Raw genomic sequence first — 20,953 nt, forward strand, 5'->3', positions numbered from 1 at the left:
AAAAAAAAAAAAAGCTCCAGGAATTGATGGAATACTCACTGTGATGTTTTAGCAAACAAGTGAGATACTGGAGGCACTTTCTCATCTAGTGAAGAAATTTTTAAGACAGCTACCTGGCCAACTGACTGTTAGAGATCCATATTTGTGCCCATTGCAAACAAAGGTGATCCCACAGAATGTGGAAATTTTCAAACAATACCATACACAAGTAAAATCTTGCTGAAGATAATTCAAAAATGGTCACAGCAGTATCCTGACAGGGAACTTCCAGATACTCATGCTGGATTAAGGAGAGGATATGGAATGAGGATCTGCTGATGTCAGATGGTTCTTGGCTTAAAGCAAAGAATACCAGAAAGATATTTGTGTTTTATTGACCATACAAAAGCATTAGACTGTGTAGATCATAACAAATTATGGATAACATTGAGAAGAATGGGAATTTCAGAACACACAACTGTGCTCATGAGAAACCTGTACATAGACCAGCAGGCTGCCCTTCAAACAGAACAAGGGGATATTGCATGGTTTTAAAATCAGGAAGGGAGTGAATCATCAAGATTGCATCCTTTCACCATATTTATTCAATCTGTATTCTGAGCAAATAATCCTAGAAGCTGGACTACATGAAGAAAATTGTGGCATAAAGATTGGAAGAAGACTGATTAACAACCTGTGATATGCAGATGACACAATAATGCTTGCTGAAAGTGGAGGTGACTTAAAGCACTTACTGATGCAGATTAAAGACTACAGCCTGCAGTATGGATTACACCTCAAAATAAAACAAAAACCAAACCATACTCACTGCTATCGAGTTGATTCAACTCATAGCGACCCCGTGTTGGATTTCCAAGGCAATATCTCTACAGAAATAGATTGTCCAGTCTTCCTTTTGAGGAGTGGCTGGTGGGTTTGAACTGTCAGACTTCAGGTTAGTGGTCAAATGCCTTAGGCACCATGCCACCAGAGCTCCCCCATAAAGAAAATGAAAATCTTTACAACTAGACCAATAAGCAGAATCATGATAAATTGAAAAAAAAAAACAATTGAAATTGTCAAGTTTTCATATTACTTGGTTCCATAATCAACATCTATGCCAGCAGTGGTCAAGAAAACAGAAGTTGTATTACATGGGGCAGATCTGCTGTAAAAGACCTCTTTAAAGTGCTGAAGAGCAAAGATGTCACTTGGAAGACAAAGCTGAACCTAACCCAAGCCATGGTGTTTTCAATTGCCTCATATGCATGTGAGAGCTGGACAACGAACAATGAATATTGAAAAATAGTTGATGCTTTTGAGTTGTGGTGTTGGCAAAGAATACTGAAACTACCATAGACTGCAGGAAAACTAACAAATCTGTCAAGAAAGAAGTATAGCTGGAATGCTCTTTGGAAGAGAGAATGGCCAGACTTTGTCTCACCTATTTTGGTCATATCATCAGAAGGGACAATTCCCTGGAGAAGGATATCATGCTTGGTAAAATGGAGGGTCAGTGAAAAAAGGGAAGCCCCTTGATGAGATGGATTGACACAGTGACTGCAGCAATTGGCTCAGGTATAGCAAGGATTGTGAGACTGGTGCAGGACCAGACAGAAGGAAACTTCTATTGTACATACTGTTGCAATGAGTTGGCACCAACTCAACGGCACCTAACAACAACAACAACACTTGTTGTAAATCTCTTGGGGAGGATAGGAGTGACAGAATTACAGAGTCCATTAGAAAAGGGATTTGATATGTTCAAGGAATTGTTAGTTTAGGCAAGAAGATAATGAATATATTTAGAGATGAAATTGAGAATACACAATAATTAACTGATAACACTGAATTCCAAAGCATATAGTGGAAGGGAGATCAAAGAAGATTACAAGATCAAGTCTGATTGGTGGATTTATGGAATCTATGTAGAATATAATAATTGACAATTTTGTAGTGGCCTAGATAAAGACAGCTATTAGTTCTCTTGGAGTTAATCCTAATGATCTCTAAGGGAAATATAAATAATTTGTTTCAGTTTTGGGACTGGGCTCTCTGGTGCTTTGTAGCGGTAAAGATAGGAACATAGATAATAAAGGCCATGATAATTCAAATAGCAAAGAGTTAAATCACTATTATAAAGATAACTAAAAGCTTCAAGTCTAAGAGATTGTAACTTGCCTCAGAAATGAATAAAGAGGAAATAAGAGCAACAAATAAGAGGTGACTGGACATGTACAGAAACACTGTCTGATATATTACTGGGCAACTTTATGAACAGCCCTGAAACATTGCCCAACACAGTGCAGGAAGATGAGCCCCTCAGGTCAGAAGGCACTCAAAATACGACTGGGAAAGAGCTGCCTAATCAGAGTAGAACTGACCTTAATGATATGGATATAAAGGAAAGCTTTTGGGACCTCCATATGCTGATGTGGCATGATTCAAACTGACGAGAAACAGCTGCAAAGATGCATTAATAATAGAAACATGGAATGTATGAAGATGAATCTAGGAAAATTGGAAGTTGTCAAAAATGAAATGGAACACATAAAGATTGATATCCTAGGCATCAGTGAGCTGAAATGGACTGGTTTTGGCCATTTTGAATCAGACAACCATATTATTTACTATGCCAGGAATGACAATTTGAAGAAGAATGGCATGGCATTCATCATTGCAAAGGATGTTTCAAGATTTGTCCTGAAGTACAATGCTGTCAGTGATAGGATAAAATCCATATGCCTACAAGGAAGACCAGTTGACACTACTATTATTCAAATGTACACACCAACCACCAAGCCAAAGATGAGGAAATTGAAGATTTTTATCAACTTCTGCAGTCTGAAATTGACTGAACTTGCAATAAGATGTGTTAATAATGATCACTGGTAACTGGAATGCAAAAGTTGGAAACAAAGAAGGATCACTGGTAGTTGGAAAATTTGCCTTGGTAACAGCAATAACCTTGGACATCAGATGATAGAATTTTGCAAGACCAATGACTTATTCATTGAAAATACCTTTTTTCAACAACACTAAAGGTGGGCATACATGTGTACTTCACCAGATGGAGTACACAGGAATCAAATTGACCACATCTGTGGCAAGAGGCGATGGAAATGCTCAATATTTTCAGCCTAAACAAGACCAAGGGCTAACTATGGAACAGACCATCAATATTCATATACAAGTTAAATTGAAGTTGGATACAATTAAAAGAAGTCCAAAAACAAAAAACAAAACAAAAAAACCTGGGAGCTCTGGTGGCGTAATGCATAAGGCATTTGACTCCTAACCAGAAGGCTGGTGGTTCAAACCCACCAGCTGCTCCTTGGAAAGAAGATGGGACAATCTACTTCCATAGTGACACCACCACAAAAGCCAAAATATAACCTTGAATATATCCTTTCTGAATTTAGAGACCATCTAAAGAATAGATATGATGCATTAAACACCAATGACTGAAAAACAGAAGAATTGTGAGATGATATCAATAGTATCTCCATGAAGAAAGTAAGAGATCATTAAAACGATGAGAAAGGAAGAAAAGACCAAAATGGATGTCAGAACAGACTCTGAAACTTGCCCATGAGTGGAGAGTAGCTAAAGCAAATGGAAGACATGACAAGGTAAAAGAGCTGAACAGAAGATTTCAAAAAGAAGCTCAGACAGACAAAGGCAATGACTATAATGAAATGTGCAAAGACCTGGAGTTAGAAAACCAAAAGGGAAGAACACACTCAGCATTTCTCAAGCTGAAAGAATTGAGGAAAAAATTTAAGCCTCGAGTTGCAATATTGAAAGATTCTATAGACAAAATATTGAATGATACAGGAAGCACCAAAAGAAGATGGAAGGAAAACACAGTCACTGTACTAAAAAGAACTGATCAATCTTCATCCATTTGAGGGGGTGGCGTATGTTCAAGAACTAATGGTACTGAAGGGAGAAATTTAAGCTGCACTGAAGGAATTGGCAAAGAACAAGGCTTCAGGAATTGATGGAATACCCACTGAGATGTTTCCAAAAATGGACGCTGTGCTGGAGGCACTCACTCAGTTATGCCAAAAGATTTGGAAGACAGCTACTTGGCCAAACTGACTGGAAGATATCCATATTTGTACCCATTCCAAACAAAGGTGATCCCACAGAATTTGGAAATTATCCAACAATATTATTAATATTGCATGCAAATAAAATCTCACTAAAGATAATTTAAAAGCAATTGCAGCAGTGTATTGACAGAGAACTTCCAGAAATGCAAGCTGAATTCAGAACAGGATGTGGAATGAGGACATCATTACTGATTTCAGATAGATCTTGGCTCAAAGCAAAGAATACCAGAAAGACGATTACTTGCATTTTATTGACTATGCAAAAAAAAAAAATATTGTGTGCATCATAACAAATTGTGGATAATATTGAGAAGAATGGTAATTCCAGAACACGTAATTGAACTCATGAGGAACCTGTACATAGACCAGGAGGCTGTCATTCAAACAGAACAAGGGGGACACTGCATGGTTTAAAATCAAGAAGGGAGTGTGTCAGGGTTGTATGTTTTCACCATACTTCAATCTATATGCTGAGCAAATAATACAAGAAGCTGAACTATATGAAGAGGAAAGTGGCATCAGGATTGGAGGAAGAATCATTAACAACCTGTGATACACTGACGACACAACTTTGCTGCTGAAAGTGAGGATGGCTTGAAGCACTTACTGATGAAGATTGAAGAATACAGTCTGCAGTATGGACTGCATCTCAATATAAAGAAAGCAAAAATCCTCACAACTGGACCTATAAGCACCATCACAATAAATGGAGAAAAAACTGAAGTTATCAAAGACTTCACATTGCTTGGTTCTACATTGGACACCAATGGAAGCAGCAGTCAGTACATCAGAAGACATAGCACTGGGCAAGTCAACTGCAAAGGACTTCTTTGAAGTGCTGAAGAGCAAAGATGTCTCCCTGAGGACTAAGGTGCGCCTGACACAAGCCATGATATTTTCAATCACCTCATGTACATATGAGAGCCGAACAATGAATAAAGAAGATGAAAAAGAGTTGATGCTTTTGAGTTATGGTGCTGGTGAAGAATGCTGAAAGAAAGTACCATGGACTGCTAAAAGAACTAACAAATCTGTCCTGGAGGAAGTGCAGCTGGAATGCTCCTTGGAAGTGAGAATGGCCAGACTTCGTCTCATCTCCTTTGGTCATGTTATTGGAAGGGACCATTCCCTGGAGAAGGATGTCATGCTTGGTAAGATGGAGGGCCAATGAAAGAGGGAAAGGATCTAAACGACATGGATCGGCACAGTGTCTGTAGTGAGGGGCTTAAGTACAGCAAGGATCGTGGAGGTGGTGCAGGACCAGGCAGTGTTTCATTCTGCTGGGCATAGGGTTGCTATGAGTCAGAGATGACTCGATGGCATCTAACAACAACAACAACACATATACTAAGGGGCTCTGGTTGCATAATAGTTAGAGCATTCATCTCTAACCAAAAGTTTAGCAGGTTGAACCCACCAGTTGCTCTATGGGAGAAAAATTAGGCAGTCTTCTTTCGTAAAGATTTGCAGCCTTTGAACCCTGGAATTATTGTTATGTGCTGTCTAGTTGTCTCTGATTCATAGTGACCCCTCTTTGGGTTTCCAAGGTGGTATCTCTACGGAGGTAGACTGCCCAATTTTCCTTCTGAGGAGTGGCTGGTGGGTTTGAACTGCCAGCCTTCTGATTAGCAATCAAGTGCCTTAGGCACTATGCCACCAGAGCTCCCTGAACCCTAGAATAGCAGTTTTATTTTATCCCATAAGGTTGCAATGAGTTGGGATTAACTCCATGGTAGTGGGTTTGGTTTTTGGTTTTTGCATATATACTAAACATGTATTTGTCAATTAACCATGCTATTTGTGTAAGAGATTTACAACTTATGATGAATATTAAGGATGTAGGGACTATTTTTGTGTTTCAGACACAAAATTTATTATTTCAGTTTTGCATACACCTATCATATATTAATTTACATATATAAAATAGTGAAGTTAAATTTCTTCTGAGACACATTAATATTCCATAAAATTTACATTTAATTTGTCAATAGCTTAGAAAAGTATAATAAAAATATATGACACCTATAAAGTTGGAAACATCTTATGCTTTTGTAAACTTTTCAGAAATCTGGGCCAAGCTAATCTAGAAAAATATACCAAATGCCTGCTTCCTTACATATTAGATAAGGCTTTTATAGGAAAGGATGTTTTGTGTTTCTAGGCTAAAATGTTACATCTTTTAAAATACATAGTTGGATAATAACAATGCATTTTCAGTGGAAATTTTAAGTTTTGAAATCTTGAATAAGGAATTTTAGTGGGGCATGTAATCAGGCAATAATACATAAAATACCTATTACTAATATTAAATCTTCAAGATCAATTTTTAAACGTCTAATTACTTAGCATGAGTAAGCAAAAATGACTTTGGGATATTTCAGAATCTTTTTGTGTATTTAAGAAATCACATAATTTAGGTATGCTTTTTACTAGTCAGAGGTAAAAGCACATTAAACATGAACAGGGTGGGATACATTTCTTCATATGTTTATTTCTAACTCTTATTGATGAGTAGCATTTCAGATGGTGTCTAACTAAGGAATATTGTTCTAAAATTCTTTTTCTTCCCTTTTCAAAAAAAAACTGACTTAATAACCCTAAATCAAGTTGAACTAGGATGATCACAGGCAAATTCACTCTTCACACTAAAGCAGCTTTAAACTCTCTTAATTTGGTGATTGAGTTGATTCAACTCGTAGCTACCTTTCCTTGGGTTTCCAAGGTGGTATCTCTACAGAAGAAGATTGCCCAATCTTCCTTCTGAGGAGTGGCTGGTGGGATTGAACCTACAGCCTTCTGGTTAGCAGTCAAATGCCTTAGGCACTATGCCACCAGAGCTCCCAAATGCCAATGAAAAAACAATTATCTCTGGGAAGATTAGACTCAGCACCATTTTTAATGTCTGCCTCTTTGGTGGGTTATTACCCATAAAGCTTTAAATCTTTGTACCCATAACAACTCAGAAAGCTAGCCTTTCTTGCTAGGACTGATTTTGTAGCCCTAAAGACAAGAAATTGGTTTTTTGTCATTGGCCAAGGCAGAGAGCTTTTCTAATGATTTATAAGGCATGGATACCAACAAGACTTTTCTCTATCATGTAAGTATCAAGAAGCATTCCTGTCTAGTTCAGTGCTGCTGTGTCCTATCTCTAGCTCCAGAAATAAGACTTTGAACACAGTTGGTAAATACTGAATAGATTAATAATAAGTCAATATTTGTATTAGTTTTCTAAGGCTGCTGTTGCAACTTATCACAAAATGGATGGCTTCAAACAACTGAAATTTATTCTCCCCTTGTTCTGCTGGCTTGTTGTTGTTGTTGTTAAGTGCTGTCAAGTCGTTTCCGACTCATAGCGACCCCATGCACAGCAGAACGAAACACTGCCTGATCCTGCGCCAGCCCCACAATCCCTGCTATACTTCAGCCCATCATCGCAGCCACTGTGTCAATCCATCTCGTTGAAGGCCTCCCCCTCTTTTGTCGACCCTCCACCCTACCAAGCATGACATCCTTCTCCAGGGAATGGTCCCTTCTTACAACATGACCAAAATAGGTGAGACGAAGTCTGGCCATTCTTGCTTCCAAGGAGCATTCTGGCTGCACTTCCTCCAGGACAGATCTGTTAGTTCTTTTAACAGTCCATGGTACTTTCAGCATTCTCTGCCATCACCACAACTCAAAAGCATCAACTCTTCTTTGGTCTTCCTTATTCATTGTCCAGCTCTCACATGCATACCAGGCGATTGGAAATATCATGGCTTGTGTCAGGCGCACCTTAGTCCTCAAGGAGACATCCTTGCTCCTCAGCACTTGATACAGTTCCTTCGCAGTTGACTTTCCCAATGCTACACATTGTCTAATATCCTGACTGCTGCTTCCATTGACACCGATTGCAGAACCAAGTAACGTGAATTCTTTGACAACCTCAATCTTCTCTCCATTTATTGTGATGCTGCTCATTGGTCCAGTTGTGAGGATTTTTGTTTTCTTTATATTGAGATGTAATCCATACTGCAGACTGTATTCTTCAACCTTCATCAGTAGGTGCTTTAAGTCATCCTCACTTTCAGCAAGCAAAGTTGTATTGTCTGCATATCTCAGGTTGTTAATGATTCTTCCTCCAATCCTGATAACACGTTTTTCTTCATATAGTCCAGCCTCTTGGATTATTTGCTCAGCATATAGATTGAATAAGTGTGGAGAAAGGATACAACCCTGACACACTCCCTTCCTGACTTTAAACCATGTAGTGTCCCCTTGTTCTGTTTGAACAACAGCCTCCTGGTCAAGGTACAGATTCCTCATGAGTACAATCAAGTGCTCGGGAATTCCCATTCTTCTCAATGTTATCCATAATTTGTCATGATCCACACAATCAAATGCCTTTGCATAGTCAATAAAACACAAGTAAACATCTTTCTGGTATTCTTTGCCTTGAGCCGAGATCCATCTGACAACAGCTATGATATCCCTTGTTCCACATCCTCTTCTGAATCCGGCTTGAACCTCTGGAAGTTCTGGTGGCTAGAATTCTGAAATCAAGGTGTCATCCAAGCCACACTCACTACAAATCTCTGTGGAAGATCCTTCCTTGCCTCTTCCAACTTCTGATAGCCCCAGACATCTCCTGGCTTATGACAGTATAACTTCAATTTCTGCCTCCATTGTCATGAGGCAGTCTTCCCTTCTATCTGTCTTTGTTGTCTCTATACATTTTTTTTAAGGACAACAGTCATATTAGACTAGGGCCCACCCTACTCCAGTGTGCCCTCATGTTAACATATCAATTGAACCTATAAGCATTTCTAATTAAGGAAAACAATGTTTAATAATTCCATTGTCAAATGTAGTAAATGATTTAAGAAACTATAGCCCAATCCCTTCTGGAGGTATTATTTAATGCAATGCCCATGCTAAGGTGTAAGGTGACCAGATGTCAGGAAAGGGGATTATCATTCTCTCCTCCTTCCCTGGTTTATTTATTGCCCAGAACATATTTGAAGAAATTGTTTTTCCAGTTATAAATGCTACAATTGTGCATACATTCATGTTAGAAAGTGTGAGTTGTTATTTAAAATTTCTATAGAACTTGCATTTTCCAATTTTTATTCAAGAGGACAAAATACAATTGATTATCTAAAGAGGAAATGTTCCCCATCTAACAATATGATTTTGAATAAGTAATATTTAGTTTACTTCCACCCAATTGTTTTACTTGATGCACTTGGACATTCAATTCAATAGTAATTGAATCAAATCTCAGTGTTTTCTTTAAATGAAAATCATTTTAAAAATTCTAAAACAATGGTTCAGAAGCATGATATTGTTTAGAATTTGCTGTTTTAAATAGTGAAATAATTTGAGTTCAGGGGTCATTGATAATGATATGATAAATAAAATATCATTTTGATTAGGTATTATTTAAAAGATTCAAGAGAGTAAATGTTTATATTTCACTTAAAATTAATTTTTGAACTTGGTATTTAAACCCACTACATTGGAAGGAAGATGGGGCAATCTACTTCCATAGTGATACTGCCTCGGAAACCCAAGAAGGGGTCACTATGAGTTGGGGCCGACTCGATGGCACATAACAACATTAATGTTATGTATATACACAAACATGTATGTATACATACACACATACACAATTATATCTTAAATACAGTAATAATTATGACCTTAGCTTTTTACTTCATGTGTACTGTGGTTATATACAATTTTATTTCAACATATATTAAGAAATACATTGAAACCTTTTCAGTCATTAGCATTGAGGAGGATTAAGAGTCACCTACTGACTGCTAAACAGAAGGCTGGCGGTTCAAACCCACCGGTCACTCCTTGGAAGGAAGATGAAGCAATCTACTTCTGTAGTGATACTGCCTCGGAAACCCAAGGAGGGGTCACTATGAGTCAGGTCCGACTCCACAGCACATAACAACAACAAAGTGACTATACACACACACACACACACACAGATGGAGCAATCTACTTCTGTAGTGATACTGCCTTGGAAACCCAAGGAGGAGTCCGTATGAGTTGGATCTGACTCAATGGCAGTTTGTACTTTTTGGCATACATATATATGTATATGTGTGTGTGTGTGTGTGTGTATTTTGGTAGGAGAAGGGGAAGAGTATTGCAGTTTTTATAAGTATTTGCTTTAATTAGTGGTAATATAGTTATGTCATTGCCAAAGGAGCAGGGAGGCTGCATCTTCTGACCTCCTCCAACCACACAAGAGAAAGACAGAATCAGCATCAATAGCCCAAGGTCTATTCCTGTGAGGCCAGACATGCTGCCTCCCTCCAGCCCTTCCATTAACCCTAATACCAGCTCTTCCTCCTGCAGCACCCACAACCTCTCTGCTGGGTTCAGTAATTCCTGCAGTGGGCACACAGAACTCATAGATTATGGGCTTTATTAGGGAAGCACCAGGCTACAATTCAAGTTCAGGAAAAATGTTCAGTCTCTCTCAGCATGCTGTCTCTCAACCAACAGTCTCTCTCCCAGCAGTGCCTGTCTCTCTCTCAGCAATGCATGTCTCTCTCTCAGCAATGCATGTCTCTCAGTGTCTTTCTCAGCAATGCATGTCTCTCAGAAGTGAGTTTCTCTCAGCATCATGTCTTTCTCAACCAGCAGTCAGAGAAATTTCTTCTGCCCCTAGGAGAGCTCCTTTTGAGGCTGAACCAACCAATCCTAACATCAGAATTCTATATACTTGAGAGAGAGAGTGAATTTCCCAGAAAATTACTTTGTGCTACTCTCAACAGAAATACTCCAGGTGGATGACTTTAACTCAGGAGCTACTCATTTTCTCACAGCAAATTCCACCATGCAGTTTACAAAGACTTATGGCCAGAAAAGCCATACCAGGTAATTTGCTACACTGCAATCATGTTATAAGACACATAGACTTAGTCTTGTTGGAATATTCTTTAGTTTCATCTATACTCATCCAAATTATGGCTAATAAAATAGATAAGCTACAGGGATCCCTGGTGGCACAGTGTTTTAGTGTTCAGCTACTAACCAAAAGGTCAGCAGTTTGAACCCACCAGTTCTTCTGTGGTAGAAAGATAAGGGAGTCTACTTTTGTTAGAGATAGCCTTGGAAATACTTACTGTCGCTATGAGTCAGAATCCACTCCACAGCAATGCATTTGGTTCTTGTTTTTGTTTGCTAATACATGAATTGGTGACAAACCAGTTTGTTTACAAAGATACCAAACAGAAGGGGTACTTTATTTAGCAAATTACACAGGTATTACACCTCTCATTCTATGAAATATTTGTTGTTTAAGTCTATAGGACCATGCTTTAAAACTTCAATGACATCCATCTCTCTTATTTATTGATCTATATATGTATGTAAAATAATATTCATATCAAGTTTATTGCAGAGGACCCTGTTGCTTGAGGCAGTCTTCACACATGATCACAAAGCCATATTAGTTATGAAAGAGTTTCCTCATGTTTTAATCATGATATGACCTGCTAAATGAAATGAGTTTCTAGTTTTAATATATTTTGTTCATAAAATAGGCACTATTGAATAATGCTTATTAATTATGTACTGCTTTTTGCTAACACTGGAAAATATTATATGCTATTTTATTTTTCTATTTTTTCATTTTTTATTTTTCATATGCTTATTTTCAATACTACTTAGATAATATTTCAAGCTTATTTTTCAAGGGGGAGCTATTCATTTGAATATAAATGAAAATCTAAGAAGATGTAATAGTTGGATTAATTATCCTGGTGGAATAGGATAAATTGATCACAAGAGGTCGATTTAAGTATCTTATCATTTCTTATAATGGAACATTATTGTTTCATGTGTTTCTTTAGCAGTCCATTAATATATATCTTGAGTGCCTTTTCAAGTATAAGGCGGAGTCTTTACATTATAAGTCAGGTATTAATGTACCAATAATCCATAGCTTTGAGTCTTAATGCTTCTTTACATTATTATGTTTTAAGATCATTAATATAGTGAAATGTGTTCTTCATCTCTAATATGGTCAACTTTGCAGTGAATCACAAAGAACATGATGTATATTAGCTGAATACTTTTAGAATTATAAACACAAAATTCATTTTTGTGATGTATTTGATGCTGTTATAGTATTCTTTGTTTTATAATAAATATATTTCTCCCATTTTAGACTCTATCTAGGTTCATTATTTCCCCCAAAGAAAATAATTAGAACTTATCATTAAAAGAAGATTACTTACTATTACATAATGCTAATATTTAATGTTTCTTTTCCCTTAATTTGCATTGTTCCTTTTACCTATACCCTTCTTTATGTCATTCCTCCTGCCCTGGGTTTATGATTGGCCAATAAATTATTAAGTTAAGGAGGAAGTGATGCTAGTGCCCAGGAGGGAATAGTCAATTATCTTCAATGAAAATCACCTGTTAGATAAATCCTTCTACCTCTGTTCCAACTGTTTCTGGAATTCCAGATGATGCAGCTAATTGAAAAGCCTTTTCTATGTGAATAAAGCTTACATTTTTTTCCCATTATAAAGATAATGAGTCCCTCCCTTTTTACCCATTCAGATGCCTCAAAATGCAAGAGATCATTTGTTTCTCTTTCTTTCATGACTCCAAACTCCTTTTCAAGTAACTCCTATTGGTTTTATCTTCAAAATCCATCCAGAATACAAACAGTTCTCATCATTCTTTTCATAATAGCTCAAAGCTTCACTGTCTTTTGCCTGGATCATTGCATTTGCCTCCCAGCTAATATTCCTAATTTTACCCATGGCCCTTTTCCCATGGTCAAATCTCAACCCACTATCCAGAACCAACCTGTTAAAGCACAAGTCTAGTTAGGCAACTCTCCTACTTAAGATGTTCCCATGGTTTCCCATCTCACTGAGAGTAAGGCCAAAGCCCTAGAAATGAGGTACCTCAGTCAAACTGGCCTCCTTGCTGTTCCTCAATGACATAGATGTCTGCAGCCATGATAGGGGAAGCTCTTCCTCAGAAGTGCTTGGAATGACTTCTGCCATATTGTTTTACTGCCTTATGTCAACTTCGTATGAAGCATTCTCTGACTGTTCTACTTAAAACTGCAATCCTTTTTTTATGTTCACCATTCCTCTTCACTTTCCATGCTTCAGCTTTGTACAAAACTTATCCTGTCTAAATACCATTTATAGTTATTTGTTATTGTTATTTTCACTTGGTTCATTTTCCTTCTCCCAATAGAACGTCATGTACATGAGGGAAGGGATTTTTGTCTGTTTTGATCATTGCTATAGCTTAGTGACTAGGCAATGCATAGAGCAGATTAAGTGTTCAATGAATATTTGTTGTATCTATAAATAAATAAATAAAATGGTGAAGTCACCCACAGGAAAGATATCATTTGTGTTCTATCAGTTTGACTACAATCAGAAAAGCTGACTTTCAGACAATAAATCCACTATAAATTTGGATTATTCATTTTTATTGCACAGTGTATACTATATTGTAAATATCACACTATATTTTATTGAATCAGCATTCCACCAATGGAGACATTAATATATTATGCTTACATGTTTCCTGATAATCTGCATCTCTTTTTATAGGCATTAACCTTCATGCAAAACAATCATTCAGCTTAGAAGTATTACTACTCCCAAGTGGGACTTCACGAGCTCTAATAGTATTGTAGCAGATGTTAAAGATGGGAAGTAAGGAAGAGTAAGGAAAGAAAGAGGAGTTACAGGGACTTGAATAGTCATTTATTATCAGCACAGACTTACCATTACTACTCAATCAAAATAATTGTGAAGAAATGGTACTGGCCCTAGTTGCCCCTTAATTTGTCATGAGGGGGAAACAATCACCTGAAAGTATTCATAGGGTACCTATATTGGATAGGGCAGACTAAGATGATGTAGAAAACAGACTGGAACTAGAATGTATTGAAAAACATTGAAGCTTATTCTCTTATTGCTCAGGACTCCAGAGAATGTTCCAGGCTAATTAGAGTTAGATAACAGGGTGGCTTTAATTCAAACAGACCAATAGTTGCTCTGTCATTTTCAATAATTGGATTTTAAGATTACTGTAGTCATTGGCATTGATGTCCTATCACCCCATAGAGGAAGAATATGGATGTGGCACATATCACTTCAACTAATATTCTATTGTAGAGAGCTTAGTGGCATGGGTACACTTAACCAACAGAGAGGCCGAGGAATGTCACTTAGGTATACAATCATGTGCCCAACTAATATGGAATAAGGAACAATGGATTATGGTGAACAGCTAGGAAATCTGCCATAGTTTTTTTTTTTTTTTTGGTACTAAATATGTATGCTAACCTTCCTGTAATATATGAAGCATTTACTGATTACCCCTCTCCCTCAGGAGACAATGCAAAGTTCCACTCACTTACTGCAGGCATCTCACAGTCCAGATCTCCGGGTGATTCACAATGTGCTCCAACAGGTTCACAAGTGTTTCTTGTGTTCTAGTAACCAACCAAATAAAAGACAAGTTTTTCGTTCCCCACCAACATCACCATAAACACAAAGCAGAACAGAGAAACAGGGAGAAAATACCTGCCATACAAACACCAGTATAGAAAATGAAAGACAGGAACCACAAGAGTCACTAGCCCAGATAGTGATGTAGTTATGATCAGGTGTCAGAAGAAACTTCGCCATGCATCTTCTTTGGGAGGACACTCTTGCTCGTGGCTCTTTTTGGCCTCTGCTTTGTTCCACAGCAGGTTCTTCCTTGTCTGTTATCCTTTTCTGTGGCCACATTTGAAGTGGACACTGGTCTGTGTCTCCTTTGAGAACTGTATCTCCCTTGAGAACCGAACTCAAAGTCCACTTCATTTGGATGCATTTTTTTTTGGGGGGGGGTCCTGAGGGCTGTTTTGCAGTTTGAAGAGCCAGATATTTATTAAAGCTAGGCTCATGGTCTGAATTTCAATATAATTCTCTCAAAAGCTTAGTAGATTTCTGATAGATTGGCCTCCAGTCAATTCAATTTGGCAGTAACCAAAAAGTACTTTTCCAAACATAGTTTTAGAGCCTGTTTTATTTTTCTCTCTCGACTTAATCTTGAGGGCATCTGAAACATATACTTGGAGATAATGACAACAGCTTTATCTCTTACTCTGGGGTCTGGAAGCTACTGTCTTTTGCAAGTCTCTGATTCTTTCATTAATTCTTGTCTGTGTATTAGTTTATTAAAGGGAGCTGGGGAAGTCATTCTCAGTAACATTTTGGATCTTTCCAACTTCTGCTCAAGTGAAGGAGGCACATGATCTGCTTTCCGAATATCAGAGTGACAGTGTGGTACATCTACTCAGCCAAACGCCCAGCTACCTTTTAAGAATGGCAGCCAGAATACTCCATCTAACATTAAAAACTGCAAAAGCATTTCATATTCTCTTAGTTCTTCAAAATTGCTGTAGGTTTTTGTTTGCAATCTCACTGAGAACAGTGATGGAGTCTTAGAATTGCCTCATGCCTATGACACAGTGTCGCAGTGTTGCCATGTCATGAACACTTATTAACTCTATGCACAAATGCTTCTAAACAAACACAAACCCCCTTTAAAAAACTCACTTAGCTATTTTCTCATTTTCCTATACCTTTTTCGTCATTTTATAGATTCATGTAGTTATCCTACATTACAATTCTACAGCACAATTAATTTATACAGTAAAACCTGTGAAAGCTGGAACCAGTATAAGATCAGAGAAGGAAAACTCAAATATTTTCAACTAAGAGAGAGTGATAACATAGTGATAAGGTTGAAAACTTATAAGACCTGGAAAAACAAGGCAGTCCTGCCAAGTTTCAGCCCTTACAGGTATCACTGTAGTTTGTTTAGAGTATGAATACAGGCAGGGAGAGTACAATTTTTATGTGTGTTTGTTGATTCAGTCTTCATTCATTCATTCATTCAATCACCCTCCCATGTTCCAAGAACTGTCTGCTTAAGATACAATGGTGAGAATGTGCATGTGTTCAGGATATATTTAAGCTTTAGGATTGATTTTTAAAGAATATATTTGAACATAGAAAATTAAGGTATACATCAATGATCACTGACTGAAACACATATGAATTTCTCCTTTATATGTGATCATTCACAAGATCATCAAAGGGTTACTGTTAGTTATTTTAAGAAAGCTGGTGGAATGTAGACTCACCAAGACTCAGTGCCTCAGATATTCTTCAGAGATTTTTATTAGCACTTGTTAAATGTATTTCTTTGTTCTGGAACTTTTTCATTGATTATACTTCTCATTGAACCAACTTTCTGCTGAGGGACTAACTAGATGCTTTTGTCAGGCAATGCCCAATTCAGAAACTGTTGCAGGGCTATGGTTATTACATCTGCTAAAAGATAGTCAAGGCTAATAATCCAGGGGCTCATTCTAGGGAAAGGGTAGACAATAAAGAAAGAGGATACATTGTAGAACATATTCTAAAATACTCCTACTCTGGAAAACAGCAAAGTCCACCAAAATAAATTATTTTATTAGGAGTTATGTGGAATCAGAATAAAGAGCATATGACTCAGTATAAAATAGCTTACACTACTACTCATTTCACTAAGGCCAAGAACCTGTCCACTTTAAGCTATTAAGCCAGTTCTAATAACATGAAAATTTAAAGAAAGACACTACTTTTAAACATATCTACAAAATATTGACCAATCCCCCTGCTCTCAAGTCAATTCTGACTCATAGTGACTCCCACTGGGTTGCCAAGGCTATAAATCTTTACAGAAGTAGATTGCCTCATCTTCCTTCCATAGAGTTGCTGGTGAGTTTGAACTGCTGACCTTCTGCTTAGTAGCCAAGTGTCTTACACACTATCCTACCAGTTTCTTATTGGCCCATGAGTAATCAAAACTTAGAGCTGAGTGCTCTGTTTACGATTCTGAAAGATATACTAATAGCCGTTACAGACACAATCAATATCTTAGTTGATATTTGTCCATTACTTCAGTTTTAAAATTGGCATAATTATTTTGTCCTTGAGTATGAAGGTGAACTCTTGACATTGATTATATTTTTGAAATATAAAGGATTTTGGCATCAATCAGGAGTGATTTTGATCTGTTATGTCAATATCTACTGAGCATCAATAGGAAGACAGCAACTGAATATCAGAGTCATGGAGAAAAAGATCATTAAATTGAAAGTATTTGAAGTTATTCTAGGTATGGCTGAGTCTATTAGGAATCAGTTTTTCAGTAGTGTTTTCCAAAGGACATTTGAAGATCTATTTTAGAATAGGCCAAAGTCTTCTCTTAGGATCTTCATCAAAGCCAAACTTTATACAAATTATAATAAGATGTTAGTGTAAAAATTCCATAATGTATGATACTACTATTTATAAAATTTGATCACATCATACAACTAATCAAATTAAGAGTTCATATACTCAATTATTACAGATAACCAAATGTTATACTTCTGATAATTAAAATATATCTTTAATTGTCACTATTTTAGGTAGAAATAGTGCTAAAATTTATTAATCCGAGCAATGTTTCCTGATATGGAGTATACCAAACATTGTTTAGCCATATCTTTGTAGCTCAGGAAGATTATGCTATTTACCCACTAGTTCTCTGTATTTGTCAAGGTCAACTCAAGAGAAAGAACTGCACCTATTATTTTATGAAAGAAAACATATTATACTGGATTGTTAACTGGGTAGAAATTGTTAATGAGGTGACTAAAAAGAAAAAGAGAACATTAAGTTGTCATGAATAGAGTCACTACATGAAGCAGTTACCACCCAAAGACTGAGAGAATAAAGGAAATAGTCTAGAATTATTAAAATTTAGAACCTTGAAGGGGGCTTAAAGAACTGAAACTTAGTTGTCTGAGGAGGGAGTGCTTGTCAGTTGGTATTGGTGTTCCTTTACTTGTGAGTAGGGGGTGGAGCACTTGCAGAACCCAGAACCTCGACTTCTAAGAAGGGGGTTGCCATTAGCTGGAGCTAATGTTTTTGATGAGGTCATGAAGAGGCTGTCTGTGAGTGTTAGAAAACTATCAATTAGATTCAGCTGCCAGAATGAAAAGGCACTTATCCTGAGGTAAAGTGTTGACAGGACCATGCTCATTGGAACTGCGAGTACACAAGAAGCCTAAAAGCAGAGAAGGAAAAAGATTTCCCTTCTTCCTTCTCAAGTCTTGCAGTCTCCTGCTAGTTTCATCTCCTGACAGAATCTAATTGTCAGTTGGCAAAGCAGGCATGTGGTTTGTGGAGTCCCACTTCAGTATCATAAAAGTACAGTGTAGAAGAGCTAATCAAATTATGCATAGGACATAGAACACCCTTTCATGAATTTGCTCTGAAAACATATTAAATTTTTGCTAACATCTATTTTCTTTCTCTTCTAAAAATAGTACCTATGATTCAAGAAAGAATGGAGAAAGATTGTTAGGGGACATGTATTACATGTGTCCACCTTTAGAGTGAATCTATCTTTTTCTTACAAAATAAATTACAATTGTTGTGTGACAATTGTCTGCCTAAGTTTTCAGGAGTCATTATCACTTATATTTAGGAACCGGGCATTGCATCATTGATGAAAGCTGCCTTGTCTGACCGATGATGCACAGCTGAAGCAAGCGGGACGTTTCCTAGCAGCTAAACTTACCTCTTCCCACCCTGTTTGTATACCTGGCAGGATGTCACAGTCCCCAACTATTTCACCATGGCAGAAATTGTGATAGTATAAACATAATTAATTTGTCTGTTTTGAATTAAGATCAAACCATAAAAACTACCACCTTTACATGATATTGTACAGAACATCGCACACAATAAATTGCATTTATTCTCACAATTGGAGGATTTCCAGGAAACATGTAATTGAAGAGAAGGGTATAAAAAATTAATTACAAAGAAAGTAATTATTTTCATCATATGCATGTCAATTAAATTGCTGCTTCCATAGTATGGAAAGTTGGCATGACTGACTAACAGAGAATTAACTTTTTGCAATAAGGATTTGTCTCTATTTTGCTTACAACAAAGTTTCTCAATGAAGCTATTTGGATATTATTACACAGGCATCATACTCATACCTACATTTTGAAAAGAATACTATATCCATATAGTTTTATGGAGTTAGAAATATATTTTATAAAGAGTATTTAAGTAACTAGGAGCTCTGGTGGCATAGTGCTTAAAGCATTTGACTGCTAAGCAGAAGGCTGGAGATTCAAACCCACAAACTAACTCCCTGGAAGGAAGGTTGAGCAATCTACTTCCATAGTGATATCGCCTCAGAAACAGGAGGGGTTGCTATGAGTCAGATCTGACTCGATGGCAGTGAGTTTGATTTTTTTTTTTTTATGTATTTAAATAATTCTCTATAATATTAAACACTAACAGTTTCTTTATAATAGTTACCAGTGGGGGTATATTGAGGGGAAAAAATTACTCCTGTATTTTTTCAAAATAGGTCAGTAATATTTAAAATACTTCTTACCTATTAACATCCCAGATTTTGCTAGTTGTATCCAGTGAGGAGGAAGCCACAAAATCACCACAGGAGTGCCATGTGCAGGACCACACTGCATGGTTGTGTCCTTCAAAGGTCAAAATGCAATCACCTTTACTTAGGTCCCATAATTTAACTGTAGTGTCACCACTTGAAGTTGCCAACTTGTTCCCACTGTTTGCAAGAACATAAAAAGAGATATTTTGTTGAAGAACTACATTATTTTTATGAATGACTGAAATCAGTAATAGTGTTTTTATGTTATATTTACTTTTACTGACATACCTGAATGCCTAAATCTTCTTACCTTATTTAGATCTACGTACTTAGAGATATAGTTGGATTGTTTAGCAATTCAAATAGAGAAGGAAAACTGCTACTGTGCATTAGCTCATTAATTCAGTATTTTTAGCATGTGCTAGGTTTAAGATAATATGGTAGGCTTTGTGGATGATGTGGCCTCAGAATAATTATAATTTAGACATAAGCTAGGCAATTGAAATAACATAATACAATACAAAATAGTAGGTCAGCATTGCTTAAGTGTGGATTAATTTAAATCTCCAGGACTGCTGTTTGGACAATAAAAGAAGAAAGGCAATAGGAATGAGGTGGCTTTAGAGATGGATCATGAGAGATGAAAGGGGTTTTACAGTATTGGGTGGTTTGCAGTATTGGATGGTTGAGGAAGTCACTGTATTTGCCATTTAGGTCTGGAGAAAATGTCAGAAAAGTAGAGGATACAAGTAGACAGAGAAGCTAGTTTAAAAATTGAGTGGGTATGGGGTCAATGATATAAACACAAGTAGATCTATGGACATTTGAATATAATTGGAACTTGATGAAAATACAATGTATTAAGACTATGGAGTGAAATGGAAGCAATATTTTGAATGTCACTTACTTTTTTCCTGTCTGTAATAAAAATTGTTGAGCTATGCATACAATTTTAAAGCCGGGGGAAAATGCCATAGACTAATACAATGGAAGAATAAGAAAGACAAAAAGTGCTTTTTAAAATGACAAATATAATAAATAAATCACTGCTAAGGTAGGGGGTTTGGTTGTTTGGTTTAGGCCTGGAAAAAAAAAAAAAAAAAAAGAAAGACAAGGTATCCCTCCAAGCTAACGTCTATTAAAGTAGAAACAAAAGATTACAGAAGAGGAAAATACTGTTATTCTTTTCATTAATTTTGTTGTTCTGGAAATTACATTTATATTTGGAAAAAAATGTTATTTATGTTAGCATGTAATGAGTTTATTGTTGTTGTTGTTGTTATTTGCCGTCGAGTCAGCCCCGACTCATAGCGACCCCTCCTTGGGTTTCCGAGGCAGTATCACTATGGAAGTAG

The 20,953-nt window shown here is 36.8% G+C and overlaps 1 protein-coding gene across 1 annotated transcript in view; it reads right to left on the reverse strand.

The window, feature by feature from the left end:
• SPAG16 (sperm associated antigen 16) overlaps positions 1-20,953 on the reverse strand; it is a 1,240,018-nt gene that overhangs the window by 600,816 nt on the left and 618,249 nt on the right. Inside the window, exon 12 of the mRNA XM_007959961.2 lies at positions 19,590-19,775. Within this exon, the coding sequence (XP_007958152.2) occupies positions 19,590-19,775 (186 nt within the window). The remainder of the gene's footprint in view (positions 1-19,589; positions 19,776-20,953) is intronic.

The sequence above is a fragment of the Orycteropus afer genome, unplaced genomic scaffold (genome assembly GCF_000298275.1).
Source record: "Orycteropus afer afer isolate SDZICR_OR568_19922 unplaced genomic scaffold, OryAfe1.0 scaffold00002, whole genome shotgun sequence".
NCBI classification, from domain to species: domain Eukaryota; kingdom Metazoa; phylum Chordata; class Mammalia; order Tubulidentata; family Orycteropodidae; genus Orycteropus; species Orycteropus afer.